The 20,728-nt window shown below is 37.3% G+C and overlaps 1 protein-coding gene across 3 annotated transcripts in view; it reads left to right on the top strand.

Moving 5' to 3' along the window:
* Window positions 1-18,563, top strand: part of LOC124555617 (malonyl-CoA decarboxylase, mitochondrial-like) — an 85,970-nt gene extending 67,407 nt beyond the window's left edge. For all 3 annotated transcript variants that reach the window (XM_047129586.1, XM_047129585.1, XM_047129584.1), the window contains one exon: window positions 18,262-18,563. In XM_047129586.1, coding sequence (XP_046985542.1) covers window positions 18,262-18,391 — 130 coding nt within the window. In that variant the 3' untranslated portion in view covers window positions 18,392-18,563. The remainder of the gene's footprint in view (window positions 1-18,261) is intronic.
* The last annotated feature ends 2,165 nt before the right edge of the window (window positions 18,564-20,728 follow it).

Genomic DNA, 20,728 nt, shown 5'->3' with positions numbered 1-20,728 from the left:
GTGGAGTTGTGTAGTGGAGTGTTTGATTGTGATCCATCAGTCAGCTCGAATGAGAGTGTCTGCACATTCTGACATTGCGGGGCTCTACTGTGTGCAGCTGGTGAACATGCTGGAGGATGGACAGGTTTGTGCGACCTTGTTGTGATGATGACAGATGCCTCACACAATGATACACTATGCTTTTGTTTGCTGATAGGTCTCTGTAGTCATTTTGCATGTGACTATGAATATCTGTAATGCTCTGCTTTTGTGCCAAATGAAACGTAGTGAAAACTTTCTGCTTGGAATACACCTCCATTATGACACCGTTTTGAAGGCTGTGTATACCACTGCCACCTATTGGAACTTCATGTAACTATAGGGGCTGAAGTGGGGATATTGCATGATATCCCACAAGTTCCATTTTTTTTTAAACTGAAATTGGCCTATAAAAAGATGTGTTGCATTACTTACTGATGCTCCTCATACAACCTCTTTGTGTGTGCCCATCATGGATGAGAACTAGGATGCATGCAAATACCATCTTCACCAATAAAGTGCACTCATATTTCAATGTTGCATGACAGGACAGATACAAATCTGTCCTCCCTTTAACTTTTTCATAGGAGCAATAATAGTTCCTGGGGCAGAACTGGAACTGGGAGTGGTGAATGGGTGGGGGGTGGGGTGCGGGTGGGGGGGAGAATGGTGAGTATTCCCATCAGTGTCACCAGTGGCTCAGACCTGGCAGTAATCATAATCTGGGTCTCAGGGACAATAGGTGGTGGAGAAGAGGGCTTTGGAGTTTGTGCCTCTGCAGTCACCATGGCTGGTGCTTCCTCTGTTGCACAAAGTGGTTCATCCTCCAGCAGTTATGTGCTTATCATTGCAAGTGATAGTCTCAGCATAACAGTCTCACTGTGGAGGAGGAAGAAGTACTTAAGATTTGCCAGGGGCTGAGATGAGGAATTTTACTTGTCCTTGTATTGCATGTTACTGAGAGGCCGCACTGTAGGCTAGGGTCGGCTGTGGTCCACAGTCTATCACAGTTACTAGGGTCCTGCCATGGTTTTATCAGGGTGTCTCATTCTTTAGGTTTCATGGCCAAAACTAGTTTCAGTGCCACACAGGTTTCTCCTGTTTGGCTACAACCCTGTGACCTGTGATGATCCCTTTCGTCCACCATGGTTTACAGCCAAATTTGTGAGTCCTGGCCAGTGTGCATATATAGTATTACAGGTGTATTCATGGTACCTGTGCTTCCAGAGTCAGGAGCACCAAGTTGAAGATCATCTGTTGTTTGCAACCATGTAAACTCACTGCCAGTCTGCTGCTATTTACTGTGGCGACATGCTAGTAAGCATGGAAGCATGTCAGAGTGCCCTCAGGAATTTTTGTTCCATGTAATTCATCTGGGACTTAAATGTTTGTGCTAGATGCTCTGCCTCATAATTGGAAACTGTATAGAAAGAAGAGGCAGTGAGATTTATTAATTAATTGCTTTGAAAAAAAGGAGTGGAGTGTGCCGTAGATGTATTTTGGACCATTATCTTAAAGTTTTCTTAGGTGACTGTCTATGGCTGTTAAACATAAAAAAAAAGCATATTTGCACCATCAGCTGTACAATTGTATATTTATTCTCAACTCATTTCATTTACAACAACCATCCTCACAGGAGAAAAACAGTATACATCAATGACAAAAATGCATTTTTGATTCATTGATGTGTACTGTTTGTTTTCCATGAAGATAGTTGTAGCTGAAACTGGTACAGAATAAATATACAATTGTACAGTTGGTGGCACAAATATGCTTTTTTCATTATCTTATTATATAGTGAGTAGTGCTCCCTTTATTAGCGAATATAGTTTCCATTGCCCAGATTGTAGATTAGGTCATCATTGGTGATATCTGGCCAACATAAAGACCATTTGAAAGAGCACCCCAAATAATAACCACATAACCTCTGAAATTGGTGTACAAAATCAACCTTTACCCATTCCCCTTGATCAGGCTGTTGTGGCTCGCATGCCTGCCCGATTGCAACTTGGCAAGCAGGGTCACAGGGCAGGCAGGGATGGGCAAATAGCGGATGTGAGGGCAGTCTTGCAGCTGGGCCGTAGTGTATATGGGTGTGCTCTACTGGTCAATCTCAAGCAGACAGCTGTGGTGAAGCAGGTTGCATATATGTAGAATTAATGGAATCAGGCCATCTGGAAAGTTGCCTATACCACCTACACCTGCCTGCGAGCAAGATGAGGGACAGTTGCAAGTGCTCATGCCTAACGTTGCAGCATTGGGACAGCCTTTCATAGATGATAAGGATTAGGCCAAAGGGAAAATTGCTGCTTTGAAGCTGATTGGTCTGTACACAAGATTAGCAGGGCTGGACAGCATGTTTGATAATACCAGGCCAATGCCTTCATTCTATACATTAGTCTGTGTGCCTGATGGAGTAGTTGGAAAATGTGATGACAAAGCTCGGATGGGATTATCTTTATGCACACAGACTTTTGTGATCAGTGTAAATGCCCCATGGCTAATATTTAGTCTGAGGTACAATGAAATGTAGTGCCAGTTACATAGTTTTGTGGAGGTTCTTTGACTAACTGTGAGAGGTATACTGAGGTACTTTTCATAGAGACAGGTCCTGATCAATTAATTTAGTAACTTCCCATGACATTACTGAGAATTAGTTCAGTGTGTCATGATGTCTTCACCTAACAGCAGACGAAGTGCTTCCTTCCTGTGAAAGTGATGCTTGAAACCTGTTGATAGACATGATAGGGATTTGTCATTGGTGTGTTTAGTGGTAGGCTGGTGTTCACATAGCTACAATTGCCTGAAAGCAAGACCCACTGTTGCAGTTGTTTATCGGATAGGTTCATCTATGTGTCAAAAAGTGAAATTAATATCTTGTGGTCCATAGTAAACTAAAATGTAGTGTAGTCCCTTGAGGAAAAAACATGAAACTAATTAATACCCTTAATGCCATATATTGTGAATGTAATTCATTTGTGACATTGGTAATGTTGCGGACATGTATGTGATATGTTGCCAAGTGGTAATTGGTGGGACGATGGCTTGCATCTTGTGTGGCAGCATGGCTCATATCCTCCGTTGTGATGTATTTTGTGAGGTATTGATAACAAAAGCTAAATGGCAGATGTAATTGTAACATGGCCATGGCTAGGAGTAGATATCAGTGCTTCTATAATTGTTGAGAAACTGCTTGATAAACAGTAGACAACTGAAATTTGACTCCATCCCTCCCCCTCCCCCATTTTATGAAGCTGGGTGAGTGTGTGCTGAATTTGTTCATAGCTGTTGTCCAGCAGGTGTGATGCATTTTCATAAAAGGTCAATCATCAGTTGCACAAAAATTTTATTGAAGTCACTTTACTGGTTTCAACAGGGTAATCTGTCATCTACAGAAGTCTGATATCATCAGATAAGGATAGATGATAAAGGTGTCATACAAATAATCAATAAAAAATATAAAAACTTAATTAAAACAAATGTACAATGGTTTAGCAACAAAAAAAGTATAACAGATTTGCTAAAACAAAAAAAGCTTCGGAAAAACCATGCCCATTTGTTTAAGAAACAATGAATAGTGTCACACCGTAAAAAATACATGATTTCTGTGATGAGTAGCAACTGGCAGACTGTCACATCACATATAATACATAATATATGCAACACATAGCAATCAACAGACTGATTGCAGGCAATTGGTATATTTTGTGATCTGTCAAAGGCATTTGACTGTGTAAATCACAATATCCTTTTAAGCAAATTAGAATATTATGGTGTAACATGAAATGCTGCAAAATGTTTCAAATCTTATATCTCTGGCAGGAAACAAAGGGTGTTATTAGGAAAGAGACATGTATTAAGCTATCAGGCATCATCCAACTGGGAACTAATTACATGTGGGATCCCACAAGGTTCCATCTCAGGGCCCTTACTTTTTATTGTGTATATCAATTACCTTTCATCACCAGATGCTAAGTTTGTTTTGTTTGCCGATGATACAAACATTGCAATAAATAGCAAATCAAGTGTGGTCTTAGAAATATCGGCTAATAAAATGGTTCCTAGCCAGTTCTTTGTCACTAAACTTTGAAGAAACAGACTACATGTAGCTCAGAACTTGTAAGGGTTTTCCCACGAGTATATGCCTAACATATGATGACAAGCAGATAGAAGATGTGGACAGTGTTAAATTCTTGGGATTACAGCTTGATAATAAATTCAACTGGGAGGAGCACACCAAAGAACTGCTGAGTGTCTTAACAAATCTCTATTTGCAATGCGAATTGTGTCAGACATAGAGTATATAAAAATGCAAAAGCTGGTGTACTATGCTTACTTTCATTCCATAATGTCATATGGGATTATTTGTGGGGTAATTCATCAAACCAAGCTCAAGTTTTCCAGTCACAAAAACATGCAATAAGAGTTATATGTTGTGTGAACTCAAGAACATCCTGCAGAGGCCTGTTTAGGGAACTAGGGATACTAACTACTGCTTCCCAATATATTTATTCCTTAATGAAATTTGTCATTAAAGATATATCACTTTTTCAAACCAACAGTTCAATTCATGAACTCAGTACTAGAAATAAGAATAATCTTCACAAGGATTTAAAGTCACTTACTCTTGTACACAAAGGTTTGCATTATTCAGGAACACGCATTTTCAATAAATTGCCAGCAACCATAAAAAGCTTAACAACCAATGAAATTGAGTTTAAGAGAAGCCTAAAGGATTTATTGGTGGCCAACTCCTTCTTCTCCATTGATGACTTTCTCAGTAGAACCAACTGGTGTGTGTGTGTGTGTGTGTGTGTAAGTGCAATATAACTTCTGCACCATTTCAGTGCAGTAATGTGTCCATTGTAAATAAGTATTGTAGTTGTTCTATTATATGTTTATTACCTTATAAATAAAAAAGGCATTTATTTTAAATTCAGTGCATCAATGCGATCTTAGTAAATAAGTATTTGTAAAATAATTCTTTCATATAGTGTTCATTTAAAAGAATGACGATCATTCCAGTTGGGACCTGTGGAAGGTACATTAGTTTATTTGTTTCAGTTGTAAGTATTTGTCATGTATTATTGTTTTTCTGACATGTTCTACATCCTGGAGGACCTCCTCACTGTGGATCAATTGGAATGAAAGTAAATCTAATCTAATAACTTGAAGGGAATTGATCATACATATATGCAAAATAGGTGTGCTAGCACCCATAGAACCTTAATAAAATTATACAAACTTGGAGTGGGAGCACCTATTGGACCTTATAAAACCATATAAAATGTTTAACACAAGCATTTAAAGAGATAGTTAAATATTGGTTCAAATGCTCAGTGACCAATCAAGTATAAAAATCAAATTACATGTAAAGGGAGCTAGCATCCATTGTACTTCATGAAACCATATAAAATGTTTAATGTAAGCATTTAGAAACACGATTAAATGTCATATCACCTGCTTAGCTTGCTGTTGCACATTTGATCCAATGTTTAATTGTCTTTTTAAATGGTGGTGTTAAACATTTTATGTAGTTTTAAAAGGTTCTATGGATATTACACTCCTACCTTGCATATGGGCATGATCAATTCCCTTCAAGTTATTAGTTAGGTGGTTGCTACACATCGCATATATTAATTACTTTTTGTGATGTGATACTACTGTTTCTATAATGAAGGTACAGTGAAACCCTGCTTTTACACTTTTCAAGGGACTTCAAAAAGATGGTGTAAAATGCGGGAAAATGTAAAATGTGGCAAATAATGTTTTAAGCTGTAAAAGTTGTGTATAGGATACCCCCTTGCACTTTATGTATGATGTATGCACATAACAGGCATCAAAAGACTTGTCAGGGCCTTTTTTATTATCTGATAAAGGTTTCTTATTTAATAAAAACCGCTGATGTAACTGGAATTGATAACTGTCTGGGAAGTGGAAACATTTGACCTAATTTCAAATGTCATAATCGATGTTTTTGAAAAGCCTGCAGCTGTAATTCATTACTCAAATAATGAAATACTTCACTAGTTACTTATTTTGTCATGCTTAATGACATGTTTCGAGAATGTTTAATTTCAAACATCGTCATTGATGTTTTTGGAAAGCCTGCAGCTGTCATTCATTATTTAAATAATGAAATACCACACTAGTTATGTATTTTTTCATGCTTAGCATGACATGTTTCAAGAATTTTTTCTCATTGTCAAGTGCAAATATGTAAATAAGTATTTTGTATAGTGTTTGAATATGTGTTATTCTGCGTCTCTTGCACTGTACTCGGCTTTTTGAGGTTATCAGGTACTGTGCCTCATCAGTTAAGTAGAAAACCACAAACACACATGCAAACTATCACTCACATTGATTGTTTGTGTAACATCACAAAAAATACATACGTAAATACTGCATTTGACAACGAGAATAAATTCTTGAAATACATTTTGCTGATCATGAATAAATTATGTAACTGGTGCTGTGTTTACACTAAAAACGTCTGACAAGGGAACCTCTCCTTCGCACCCTCCTCAGATTTAGTTATAAGTTGGCACAGTGGATACGCCGTGAAAAACTGAACACAGATCAATCGAGAAAACAGGAAGAAGTTGTGTGGAGCTATGAAAAAACAAGCAAAATATACAAACTGAGTAGTCCATGGGCAACATAGGAAATATCAAGGATGATATTAGCACAAGAGCGTCATGGTCCCGTGGTTAGCGTGAGCAGCTGCAGAGCGAGAGGTCCTTGGTTCAAATCTTCCCTCGAGTGAAAAGTTTAAATTTTTATTTTCAGACAATTATCAGAGTTCAGGCACTCACACATAATCAACTTCGCTCTCCAAAATTCCAGGACATGTTCAGATTTGCTTGGACATCTGCAGGATTTGACGGTCTACACACGGAAAAATTTGAAAACGTTAAAAACATATGTTTTGACAGTGCACAGAGAAAACTGTGCGACTGTGAAACTGTTGCATTCATTTGTTGCAGTTTATGTGACACACTCTTATGTTATCACCACTTTTTTGGGAGTGATTATCACATCCACAAGAAAACCTAAATCGGGCAAGGTAGAAGAATCTTTTTACCCATTCGCCAAGTGTGCAAGTTAGGTGGGTCGACAACATATTTCTGTCATGTGACGCACATGCCGTCACCAGTGTCGTATAGAATATATCAGACGTGGTTTCCTGGATCAAATGTTTTCGGTTCCCATTGGAGAGGCATGTCCTTTCGTCTACTAATCGCATGGTTTTGCGGTGTGGTCGCAAAACACAGACACTAAACTTATTACAGTGAACAGAGACGTCAATGAACGAATGGACAGATCATAACCTTGCAAAAATAAAGTAAGCAGACTTTTCGCTCGAGGGAAGACTTGAACTGAGGACCTCTCGCTCTGCAACTGCTCACGCTAACCACGGGACCACGGTGCTCCTGTGCTCATATCGTCATCGATATTGCCTATGCTGCCCATGGACTACTCAGTTTGTATATTTTGCTTATTTTTTCATAGTTCCACACAACTTCTTCCTGTTTTCTCGACTGATCTGTGTCCAGTTTTTCAAGGCCTATCCACTGTGCCAAATTATAACTAAATCTGAGGGGGGTGCGATGGGGAGGTTCCCTTGTGAGCAACACAAAGTGAGTGACTGTGTCAATTAGCACCCTCCACGTGGTCATATGCCGAAACACGGTAAATATGGTTCGACAAAGGTGTCATGCTGATCACAACAATTACGAAACTGCATTTGCGCAGTAGAGACAGTTTGAAAATGATTGTCATTGTTCATGATATCTTCATTCAAACGAACCTAGTTACTCACATCAACCACCACGCCACATAGAGCTAGGCAGTGGTGGGAAATAGGCATGAATTGTTACAACGTTTACTCATTTACCAGCTCAAATCCACTGAATAGAGTGCCTGGTGTCAAGAAACTTAACCACTTAATATTTGTAAGCACTACTGGATGGCCAACATTATGCCAGCATCATATTTTCTCCCCCAACATTTTTTCATAATGCGTAAATTGCAGGAAAATTATAAATATGTTGACGCAAAATTAGGTGCAAATTAACATTGTGGGCATAGGAAATTTGACGGGACCGATAAAAAATGACGTAAACGGCGGGAAAACGTTAATTCTGGGAACGTAAAAGAGGGGCTATACTGTATGTGGTTTTTCTGATCCTTAAGTATTGTACATCTGTTTTAACAAGTCTGTTATACTTTTCTGATGCTCATTTGTTTTTAACAAACTTATTATATTTTTTATTTATTATTTGTAGGATGCATATATCATCTGATCCTTATTTGATATGAGCATACCTATGAATTAAGCCAGTATCAAACTTCTGAGGATGACAGATTAATCTGTTGAAACCAGTAAAATAAATGTGATAAAACTTTTGTGTAGCTGATGACTGATTTTTGTTTTGGTGAAAAGAAAATCTGTGTGGTGTGCACAATGAATTTGCTGCAATAGCTCATTTTACCCAGGAATAACTGGACCTACTTGTAGTTTTTAGGCATTGAGTGATTGCCAGTTTGTTTGGCATGGTCTTTTGCTCCTTTTGCATTTGAGCCCTGTGAAGTAGAGTTTATTAAATAACTTTTGTATATTAGTGAGGTGTTGCTCCTGGGTAGACCATATGACCATTAAGGGCAGCAAGCTAATTTGCAACTTGCAGCAACCCCTACATCAGCTGCTGTAAGTATTTTTAGAATATTATGGTTGTGCAGTTGACTGCCAATGGGAGTGTAATATATTAATATAGCCCACATGGTTTGTTAATACCATGAAACATTTTGACTCTGCATTTAATGCAACTAACTGCAGGTACACATTAGAATCACCACAGACTCTCCCTGTGACATTGGGATTATTAATCACCATCATGTGTAAGACGCACATGCTAGATGAGGTCTGTGTCAATACACCCTGTACATGTAAGTGATTGAGTTCAGAATTAACTACTTCCTTCATAGTGAAAGGCATAGGCGTACCTTTGTACAAATGAAAAGCAGCAATATACAGGGTGATTCAAAAAGAATACCACAACTTTAGGAATTTAAAACTCGTCAACGACAAAAGGCAGATCTAAGCACTACCTGTCGGCGAATTAAGGGAGCTATAAAGTTTCATTTAGTTGAACATTTGTTCGCTTGAGGCGCTGTTGACTAGGCGTCAGCGTCAGTTGATGCTAAGATGGCGACCGCTCAACAGAAAGCTTTTTGTGTTATTGAGTACGGCAGAAGTGAATCGACGACAGTTGTTCAGCGTGCATTTCGAACGAAGTATGGTGTTAAACCTCCTGATAGGTGGTGTATTAAACGTTGGTATAAACAGTTTACAGAGAATGGGTGTTTGTGCAAAGGGAAAAGTTCTGGACGGCCGAGAACAAGTGATGAAAATGTAGCACGCATCCAGCAAGCATTTGTTCACAGCCCAGGAAAATCGACTCGCAGAGCTAGCAGAGAGCTGCAAATTCCACAATCAACTGTATGGAGAGTCCTACGAAAAAGGTTAGTTATGGAACCTGAACGTCAACTACCCGAGGCGATGGATCGGCCGCCAGGCAGCCCGTGACAGAGCACTTCATCACTGGCCTCCAAGAAGCCCTGATCTTACCCCCTGCGATTTTTTCTTATGGGGGTATGTTAAGGATATGGTGTTTCGGCCACCTCTCCCAGCCACCATTGATGATTTGAAACGAGAAATAACAGCAGCTATCCAAACTGTTACGCCTGATATGCTACAGAGAGTGTGGAACGAGTTGGAGTATCGGGTTGATATTGCTCGAGTGTCTGGAGGGGGCCATATTGAACATCTCTGAACTTGTTTTTGAGTGAAAAAAAACCTTTTTAAATACTCTTTGTAATGATGTATAACAGAAGGTTATATTATGTTTCTTTCATTAAATACACATTTTTAAAGTTGTGGTATTCTTTTTGAATCACCCTGTATATTAAGAAATGTGAAACATGAAATTTTGTACTGTCCACGGTTTACATCGAAATAAATCAAATTATTCCTTTCACAATCATTCAAAAGTCAATAAATGAAATGACATTAAAAATAATATTAACTAATCTTTTTATTTGTAAACCAAAGTCTACAAAAGTATCCAACTCAAAAAGTTAGATGCTACTGGTGAAAGAACAGTTAATAATGTTATAGGTCTGCATGCTTATGAATAATTTGTTAAACTTTGATTTGGGCTTTTAAAGCAATAGGTTGGATACTGTATGTTACCATAGTTTTTCCCCTACAAATGTGGCAAGCTGGAACATGAATATTTTTTAGCATTAAGGGTACAGAGACTACTGTAATGACTTGGAATTCCTTTTCACCCATTGGGATCATCAGTTTGCACCCATTGGGATCATCAGTTTGATTTGAGTGCTGTAATAAACTATTGGCACCAACCTGATACTGTGCTGTACATTGATACACATAGACGAAGTGGCTACATGCCCACAACTGTTACAAACACAAAACATGTCATGTTGTGATCCGAACAGTCATGGCATCTGTGACTACAGAAAAACTCAGTGTATGATTTTTGTGTTTTTGATTCACTATTCTTGTGTGAGGAGCATTGTGACAATGAAATTCCCCAGTCAGCAGTTGAGCTTTGCAAACAATGTTGCCAATGCTGCACTTGTGCTATGCCTAAGTCAGTGTCAAGTGAACATTGTGCAACTGACAAAACGTCAAAAGACTGAGCTATGAAAAACCTCACTTACACTGCGGTCAGATTTTCTCTGAGTGACATCTCAAATGTTCTGTTTAAGAGCTAGATGCACAACTGCATCGCGAAGAAAGACTCACAGTAGGAAGTCTTACACTGTGAGGAGAAAAAGCTACACCTTAAACTAAAACCTTTAGATTGGTCATCCAGGCATTGTAAGGTTGCTTCTTTCTGACTTAGTGCAGCAATGGCTACATCTGTTGGTGTCACAAAATGCAAGGACTGCAAGCTGCACAAGTCTTTGAACCACACACTTCTGGGCTCTGCGTGTGGTTCCCATTTGCAAACAGAATCCTACATTTGAGTACTAGAAGACAGCAGCAGTGCTGGCACTCTGTTTCTTTTCCTCTAACAAAGGCAACTGTCAACCAATTACTTCATCCACAAACTTTGTGGGGCCCATAAAGAGAAGTCATACTTTCATCTTCTAAGGACACATGGGTCTCCAATAAGTTGTTGATAATCTTTCAACCTGTATTTCTATACCCTCTTAAGTCTTACAAAAAGGGAAGTAGGTTCTGTGGTGCCATTCCTTCAGATGAATAATTGCTCAGCTTTCAATGATTGTTGTAAACAAGTGAGAGCCAAGCTGCAGTACTAGCTGTTAGTGTGGGCTTTTACATAGTGTCCAGACTGGAAGTCCTTGCTGCTGTCTCAAGATCACACAATGTGTCATAAACACAGAAATAAAACTAGAGGCATTCTTTAATAACTGTTTTTCATTAACTAATTGTAAACAGAAAAGCACTACCATTAAGTACCACTTCATTAAATAATGGCATTAAAATACTGTGTAGGAGGAAATGGGAGCTGTAACAAAGTACAGAGGACAGTCACAGATGTAATTGGATGCAACTGATGAGGGTTTTCAGAACTCCATTGTTGACTGTCCTGCAAGTTTATGTACCCTGATAAATGTAGCCATGAAATATCAGAAAAGAAGAGCATTTCAGGATCAACCAATCCATCATGCATGGGCTGCAATGGGCAACTACACTACTAATGTTGAGCAACAGTATCTGAATTGCTCAGTTGATGACCTACCATTACTTTATAATGTTTAAGTTTGTGTTTGTGCACAGTTTTGTAAGTAGATACTTGCTCAGACGCGTGTATACGAAGCTCTCGCTAAGTTAAGTCATTAATATTAAAATAAGAGCTAATCCAGTTAATATTACATTTTAGACTAGTGTATATACTTCTTCTCGAGGCTATGAATTGAAGGTTTTGCTTTTCTGACCATATTTAGATCGAAAAGGAAGTATTTTGTAAAAGGTTGGTAGTCACTAGTTTTGTTTACGTTTTTTAGGTGTAAATTTCGTGCGAGTGTAGATTTTCCTTTTTGACTAGAGTTATCGCTTCAAAGCCAAATTAATTCATGCTGGTCATACAGAGTTTAGGTAGTTAAAACTTTTGGAAGTAAGTTTAAAAGTTTGTTTACATTAGTGTTTGTTTACGGATTAGTAGGCTACAGTTTACGAAACTACTGTGGTCTTGTGCTAACTTATTTTCTGCTTTTCTGTTAAGCTTGTCTATCAAACAATGTGTGACAAATGTGGTGGTTGCCGTAGAGTTTTGAAAGAGGGGATTATGTAAATTAAGGGAGGAAAAAGAGACTGGGAACTGAGGAAAGGTAGCAAGCAAAGGGCAAAAAAGGGAAACAGTTGAAAAAACTCCAGAAATTCAACTAGTAAATCAGTTTGGGTTGCTATCTGAAGTGGAGGAAGGGCCTCATCCAGATGTAGTTGAAAGTAGGTTGAAGCAGAATATTAGCTTAAAGAAAAAGACAGGTCGGGATCAAACCAGAATAGGAAAAGAAGAATTTTGCTTATAGGCAGCAGTCATGGGAGGGGTGTGGGCCAGCAGCTTCAGGAGAAATTAGGTGCTGGGTACCAGGTCACAAGTTTTGTGAAACCAAGTGTTAGCCTTAGCCAGGTGACAGAAAACTTAGGTCAGCTATGCAGGGACTTTGAGAAGGAAGATCAGGTAATTATAGTTGGGGGAGCAGGAAACAGCCTGGCTATGAATCTCAAGATACAGTATTAGGAGTGACCTGGATAAAATAGGAGCAGAAACTGAGCACACGAATGTGGGGTTTGTGGAGGTCTTTCAGTGCCATGATCAGCCCTGGGTAAACACTGCTGTAAGGCATGTTAACACTGAGCTGAACAGGATGCTCCAGACACCGGCAAAATCTCACGTAAGTGTTGTTCCAATAAATGCTATTGGTAGGTGGGGATACACTACACATGGCCTGCACCTGAATAGGTTGGGGAAAAGTATATTAGCTTCTCTATTAGCAAAAACTGTAAGGGGGTCCACAGTCACACGGGGGTGATTCCCGTGGTTAATGGGTCCAGGCAGACAGGCTTTTAGGTTAAAGCTAAATTCCAGACAGACAACAACCGAGGACAATAGAAGAAAAGAAAGTTCATGCACAGCGAATAGGGATAAAGCTAAGGGTGGTATCAACTTACTTCACCAAAATATCAGGAGAACAAAAAATAAAGTAGATGAGCTGATAATGTGTTTAGATGATCTCAAAATTAAGAATGAGATTGATATAATCTGTCTGTCTGAACCCCATGTAGCTGTGGGGATGGAAAGTGTCAGTATAAATGGGTATAATTTAGCATCTTACACTTGTAGATCTAGTATGAATATCGGAGGAGTTGCCATTTTCATAAAACAAGGGTATAAATACGGAACTGTTAAAGTAAGCAAATTTTGTGTAGATCAGCACTTTGAGGTTTGTGCATGTGAACTTCAGCTAGATAATGTTGTGTTGATATTAGCAACAGTGTACAGGTCTCCTCTAGGAGATTGGGAGGTATTCATAAAAAAGTTTGACTCCCTATTATGCTGTCTGTCAGATAGAAAGAAGAAGTTATTAATCTGTGGTGATTTTAATGTAAACTTTCTAAGTAAGTCTGATAGGAAAAGTGAACTAGAAGTGTTGTTAACAACATATAACTTAGAATCAGTGATCAGTTTCCCTACACGTATAGCTCGGGGCAGTAGCACGCTAATAGATAATGTATTTGTACAGAAAGAGGATGTAAAAGAAACACGTGCTTTCCCTGTGGTAAATGGATTGTCAGACAACTGATTAACTTACAAAATCTAACAGGGTGTACAGTTTGGAAACCATTAAGTGAAAGTGTGAGGTCACTCAACCCGGTATCTATACAGCACTTCAGAGAAAGCTTAAGAAATGTTAATTGGGGAGATGTATATAATGAGCTAAATGCTAATAAATGCAGCATATTTCTTGATAAATTTATATCCCTTATTGAACATTGTTTTTCAAAGAAAATTACTAAATGTAACACCACAAACTTGTCAAAGAAACCTTGGATTACTACAGGTATTAAAGTGTCTTCAGAAAGAAACAAAAAACAGTATGAGACAGCAAGAACTAGTAAAGATCCAGAAGTAGTTTTACACAATAAAAATTATTGTAACATACTGAGAAAAGTTGTAAGGAAATCAAGAAATATGTATGTTAGAGAAGAAATTAACAACTCCAGCAATGAAATCAAATCAATATGGAATGTTGTTAGAAGGGAGACAGGAAAAGTAACCACTGGGGTAGGTAGTGTTACTGTTAAAGAGAGTGAGACCATTTTAACCAACAGTACATGGGTTAACAATCACTTCTTAAGTGTAGGAGAAAAAATTGGTGAGAATAGTTCAAAAGAAAAAGCCAGGCAGTACATGGAAGAGTCAGTTTTGAAAAATTTTAGTCAGATTAAGTTTCATCTAACAGTCTCTTGTGTAATAAGTAAAATTATTAAATCGTTGAAAAATAAATGTTCTGTTGGAGTAGATGACACCTCTAACAAGTTATTCAAACAATGTGGAGCAATTACAGCTGATGTTTTGAGTCACATATGTATTGCATCACTGACTCAGGTATTTTCCAGACAGGTTAAAATATGCCATAGTCAGGCCTCTCTACAAAAAGGGGGAAACCACAGATGTCAATAATTACAGGCCAGTGTCCTTGCTTACAGCATTTTCAAAAATCTTTGAGAAAGTAATGTACTCAAGAGTGGTTAACCATCTCAATAGTAATGGGATACTTAGTAAATCACAGTTCAGATTTCAAAAATGCTGTTCCACTGAGACAGCAATATATAATTTCACTGTTCACATAATAGAGTCTTTAAATAGTAAAATGTCACCAATAGGAATTTTCTGTGACTTGTCCAAAGCATTTTATTGTTTGAACCATGACATTATGTTACAGAAACTACAATTATGTGGTATAAATGGAATAGCATATGAGTGGTTTAAGTCATACATACATACAGAACAGGACGCAAAAGGTTTCCTTATATGGGTCAACTGATTTAAATAAGTTTGCCACTTCATCTAACTCGGGTGAAATTACATTAGATGTTCCACAGGGTTCACTCATGGGTCCCCTTCTTGATATGTGTGAACAACCTCCCTTCCTATCTTAAACAGGAAGCCGAACTGATACTGTTTGCTGATGATACAAGCATCATTATTAATCCAGTAAGAGAAAGTCCAATTGAAAATGATACAAATAAGATCTTTGGAAAAGTCATTAATTGGTTCTCTGCACATGGTCTTGCTCTAAACTTTGAAAAAACACAGTACATCCAATTTTCTGCTGGAAAAAGTACAGTTCCTTCAATAAATATAACACATTAACAGAAGTCAGTAGCCAGGGTAGAGCATACTAAGTTTCTGGGTGTACAAATAGATGAGAATCTTAATTGGAAAATTCATATTTTGGATCTCCGAAAGTGACTAGGTTCAGCAACTTTTGCAATCAGAATAATTGCCAATTTTGAGGTTATAGAAATTAGTAAGCTAACATACTTTGCATACTTTCACTTTCTGATGTCATACGGAATAATATTTTGGGGTAACTCAACATTTAGACAAAAAGTATTTACTGCTCAAAAGAAAGTGGTTAGAATAATGTGTGGGGTTCATAGTAGCACATCTTGTAGGCATCTTTTTAAAAGATTGGGAATTCTTACAACAGCCTCACAATACATCTACTCACTAATGAAATTTGTTCTCAACGACATGGACCAGTTTAAAAACAACAGTGATATTTATGATTATAATGCCAGAAAAAATAAAGACTTACACTATCCTTTGCTCAACCTATTTTGGCACAGAAAGGTGTAAAATATGCTGCTATAAAAATTTTCCACAAATTACCAGATGAAATAAGGTGTCTGACAGACAGCAGTAATAGCTTCAAAAATAAATTGAAATCATATCTCGTTGACAACTTCTTCTATACCATAGATGAATTCTTAGATAGGAATAAATAACTCTATATATATACTATATGCATTTTGTGCCATTTAAGGGAATGGGATAAATAATAGAAATATTAATCTTTAACTCTGTATTGTAATACATATATATTTAAAAAAATTTATTTAATATGTGCACTTGACTTGCACCACATCATAACGGCTACTGTACCATGTGATTGATCAATGAAACACACAACCAACTAACTAACTAACTAACTAACTAACTGACACATCAGTCTCAAGTGCTAAATGGCACAACAGTTTTCTTGGACTTCTTTCCAACTATTTAACTCAGTTAGTTTGGCTAAAACCAACACACTGCCCACCAAAGTATGAGGAATGGGGCCAAATTATGTGTGATGATAAGAGCCTGCTTCCCTCCAGTATTAGTACTTGTCCAACATATGATGTGACTCCTGTGTTGTATGTGAAAAGCCCTGTATTTTCTTTGCAATAATAATAAGCAACTTTAGTTAGTTATTTGAGTAGATATTTGAGAAATAAACTACACTTTCACTAAAAGTAATTTTTGTTAAACTGGTTATACTGTAATATACTTTTGTTTGGTGTATTAGCTTAATTCTTACTGGTATTGGAGAGGGAGAAAGCCATTGCCATGCTGAATGAGCCAGTATGACATCTTACCAAATCAAAACCTAATATAAAAAAAGCTAAACACATCTGAGCCATGCTGCTTCTTTCTGTCATAACACTAGGTTACAATAAATGACTCATTTGGTTCCAAGATATATCATTTTCTAAAACCTTACATAAACAGTAATGCATTGATGTAAAAATTCAGCATGGAATATAATCTCTGTGTGTGAGGATAGGTCCCTACTCACCAAGTAGGTGTTAAACAGGACAGAAAATTCTACGGATTTTCGACAAAGTGTTTCTTCAAATCTCAGCCATGGAAAGAGTAGAAGTAATCATCCACATAAACAAGATTCAACTTGTAACTAAGCATTCAACAATGCCCACCTTGAGAGCTAAAAAAAAACCCCGAGCAAAACCAAAATTATGTGCTTCACTGGTCTTGTATACACCGTTGTTACATGAAACCTCAGATATTGTGGTTTAACGCCGCGTGACTTCCTCAAAATTACCTGAAGAAGTGTGCTTACTGGCATTTATCAAACAATATACCATTTCTACTCTGAATATCAAGAACAAGTAAGTACTGTGAATGGTATGAACAAACTAGATTATTATTTGAAAATTATGTATGACACAAAATACTTATAAAATTGGAAGATAACCCATTAAAATTTTTTTTTACGGTAGATGGAGTAAAGGTAACTGCTCAGTATACAGTTAACACACTCATGTGGTCAACAGGCATGTAAACATGATACCAAATCTTCTATCATAAAAACCTCCAACTCTTCAGATCATACCAATACCTGCCCCTCATGAAACAAGTGCTACAAAAAGAAATGTTCATGGCACAGACATTTGTGAACTACCTCTACTTAAATTTTGTATATGTGTGTGTCAGCTACTCAGTGCCACATCTGTACAATGAGTGATTACCTTCACTCCTTCAAATATTCATATTCCAGCCAGAAATTTGTAAATTGTAAATACATATTGCATAAAAGCTTTGTGAGGTGTGGCTGTCATATTCTGCCCTTATAATAAAACTCCTATCTGTAATCCTTAAGCATTTCAACACCTCAAGCCATTTTCAAAGGAACAAAACCTTATTGATATAAAGTATCACATCAAAATTAATCATGTGAAGCATACAACCAAACGTATGCTTCATGTAATTAACTTTGACGAAATACTTTTATAGGATTTTGTTCCTTTAAAAATGCTAAATGCTGAAACATGTAAGAATTAAAGAAATATAATAAATACTAGTGGTAAATATGAGAGTTTTACAAGTTTTTAGATTGTGTCGATTATTTGTTAGGTATTTGGTGCTGCATGTGCAGTAGATTTGGAAATGTGCAGTTCTGAAATCCACTAAAATATTGATTGTAGCCCAGTACATCACTTGTACTTCAAATTTCATACCAATTATTGCACGACCACCTTGAAAATGAAGACCTTTATATTTTTTTTATATCTGAGGAACATGAGTTAGTATTTTGTAATTCTGTTGATTTCCATGTTATAAAACAAACTGATTTTGTTATCCTGGCTTTAGTACAGTCATTTCTGGTTTCCAGGTATTTTCTAGATGAAACTGAAACAAATCATCGAAACTACCAAGAAAAGCAATACATTGCAGCCTCAGAGCAAATTAGCAAACTCGCAACAGCAGCTGCGGAACTAGTCTCACTTCCATCAAAAATATAATTACCATTGATATATGGTTAAAATTTTTCCAGTCCATTTGTTACCATTACATGCGAATATGCTAGGCTGTGCAGTTCTGTCTTTGACTAGCATGTAAATAATGGAAAGTTGTGATTTGAAATAGTTTTGGAAACAAGTGAAAATTAAACTGTTCATTGTTTTATTACTATTATTTACAGTTTGTTTTACTGCTTATGTGTGGTCTTGTAGTCCATGAAGTACCACTCTGCTGAATGTTAACAAAGGTCTGAACACACGGAACAGAGTCACAAATATGTGACTAGCTCAAAAGACTTTCAGAGTGATGGAACCCTGTGCATTTTTCTGGACGGTGACTATTCATCAGAAAGAAAGGTAATGTCAGGAGTGCCCCAGGGAGGTGATAGGTCCACTTTTGTTCTCTGTGTACATAAGTGGTATATCAGATAGAACGGGGCACAGTCTAAGACAGTTTTGCAGAAGCTACTATGTGCAGGGGAATATCATCGTTGAATGACTGTAGGGGCTTGGACAGAACCTTTTAATTTGTGTGATGAATGACAGTTTATTTATTTATTTATTTTTTAAATGGGGATAAATGTAAGTTATTGTGGATGGGTGGGAGAAGGATTCCTCTAATGGTTGAATGCCATTCTGCTTGACTGTCAGATTGATCAAGTATCTAGATGTAATGCAGTGACTAGAAATTGAATGTAGTACACCTAAAAAGCAGACAGCATACAGAATGCTTGTGTGGCCCATTCTTGAGTACTGCTCAGTTCTTTGGGATCCTCACCGCATCAGATTAAAGAAAGACGCGGAAGCAATCCAGAGATGTGTTGTAAGCTCTGTTACCAGCTGATTCATTCAGTATGAAAATGTTATGAAAATGCTTTGTGAACGTAGATGGGAATCCCTGAGAGGAAGAAGGCAGTCTTTCCATGAAACACTATTGGAAAATTTAAAGAACCAGCATTCACTTCACATCAGGACTCTAAGAACGAAATAAGAGAGATTGGGATTTGGCATAAAAAGAACTACATTAGAATTTATAAATAGGTACTAGAAAGAGAAGCGTGACTCAGAAAGACGTGCTGTGTTTGGCCATTAAAATATTTCACTGCTCATCTAGCGACATGGAGAATCCTGCACATAGAGCTAAGTATGAATTGCCATTTGTAAAATAAAATTTTAATAAATCAAATAGATTGAGATTACTGTAAATCATCAGAATGTTGCTTTATGTTTCTCTGAGAAAGATTATAATTGTGAAGTATTCTACCCATTCCATGTCATAGCAAGAGACTGCATGATCCACAGAACATGAAAATAACTGGTTTATAAATCCTTTGCCCAACCTGAATTTCTATTCCAGCTTCAGTGAAGTTGCTGCGCATGGAGCTCTGAAACCAAAATTTATTTCATTATTACTCTTCAGGTAATGTTGGAGAGTACAACAAAGAACCAGTCCAAAGTTGCAAATTTCACGTTTTTTATTCACTTGATGACTAGTTTTGGGCAAGTAACCTTTTTAAATCATCCTAAGATAGTCAGAAATGGTATTTACAATAATGTGAAAACTGTGTCAAAAATGTACAAATGAACAGTTACAGTTATCAGTACGCACTGTAACTCTTCATTTGCACATTTTTTATATCGTTTTTACATTTTCAGAAATACCATTTTTGACCATGTTACGACGATTTGAAAATGAGTCCCAGCCCGAAGCTAATCATCAAAATTTGCAACTTTGGACTGGTTTTCCGTTGTACGGAGTAACAGAAGTTTCTTATCCACAGCTGTTCCAACATGCTGGAGGTTCTTAAATGTTGGAGAGATAGTAACATTTAATGATTATCACATGTGCATGCACAAACAGTCACTGTCTATAAAATCTCTCTCATTTGCGGTATTCTTACAACTTTCACACACAACAATGTCAAGAAGCTGTCTGCAAACAAAATTTATGAATACATTTCTCCAGTTTCTGCATATCACAGTTTCTGCATATCACTGGCAATCAAATTGTACAAGTTACTTGCAGATAGTAATTACTAGAACTCTGTAAGTAATTTTTGGTTAACTCGAACGTTATGTCACTTTGTGATGGCTGAGTGATATTTCTGCTCTTCCAGTTGTATAACTTCATGCTACCACAATGCATTGGACTAATGTTATTTAGCAGCTGTTTCACCGAGTATGATGAGCTTACAGGACAACGCAGTCCTAACAGCACAGCGTTACTGTTAGAGGACATCTGTCAGTCAGGACCAGTTTTATATTTTTGAATACATTACCTGTTTTTTTTTTAGACATATTGTAGGTTATCACAATATTTCTCATTTATTCCATACTTTA

The sequence above is a fragment of the Schistocerca americana genome, chromosome X, assembly GCF_021461395.2.
Source record: "Schistocerca americana isolate TAMUIC-IGC-003095 chromosome X, iqSchAmer2.1, whole genome shotgun sequence".
In the NCBI taxonomy this organism is placed as follows: domain Eukaryota; kingdom Metazoa; phylum Arthropoda; class Insecta; order Orthoptera; family Acrididae; genus Schistocerca; species Schistocerca americana.
The sequence above is the reverse complement of the archived record's forward strand: the minus strand, read 5'-3'. Positions and strand labels throughout refer to the sequence as shown.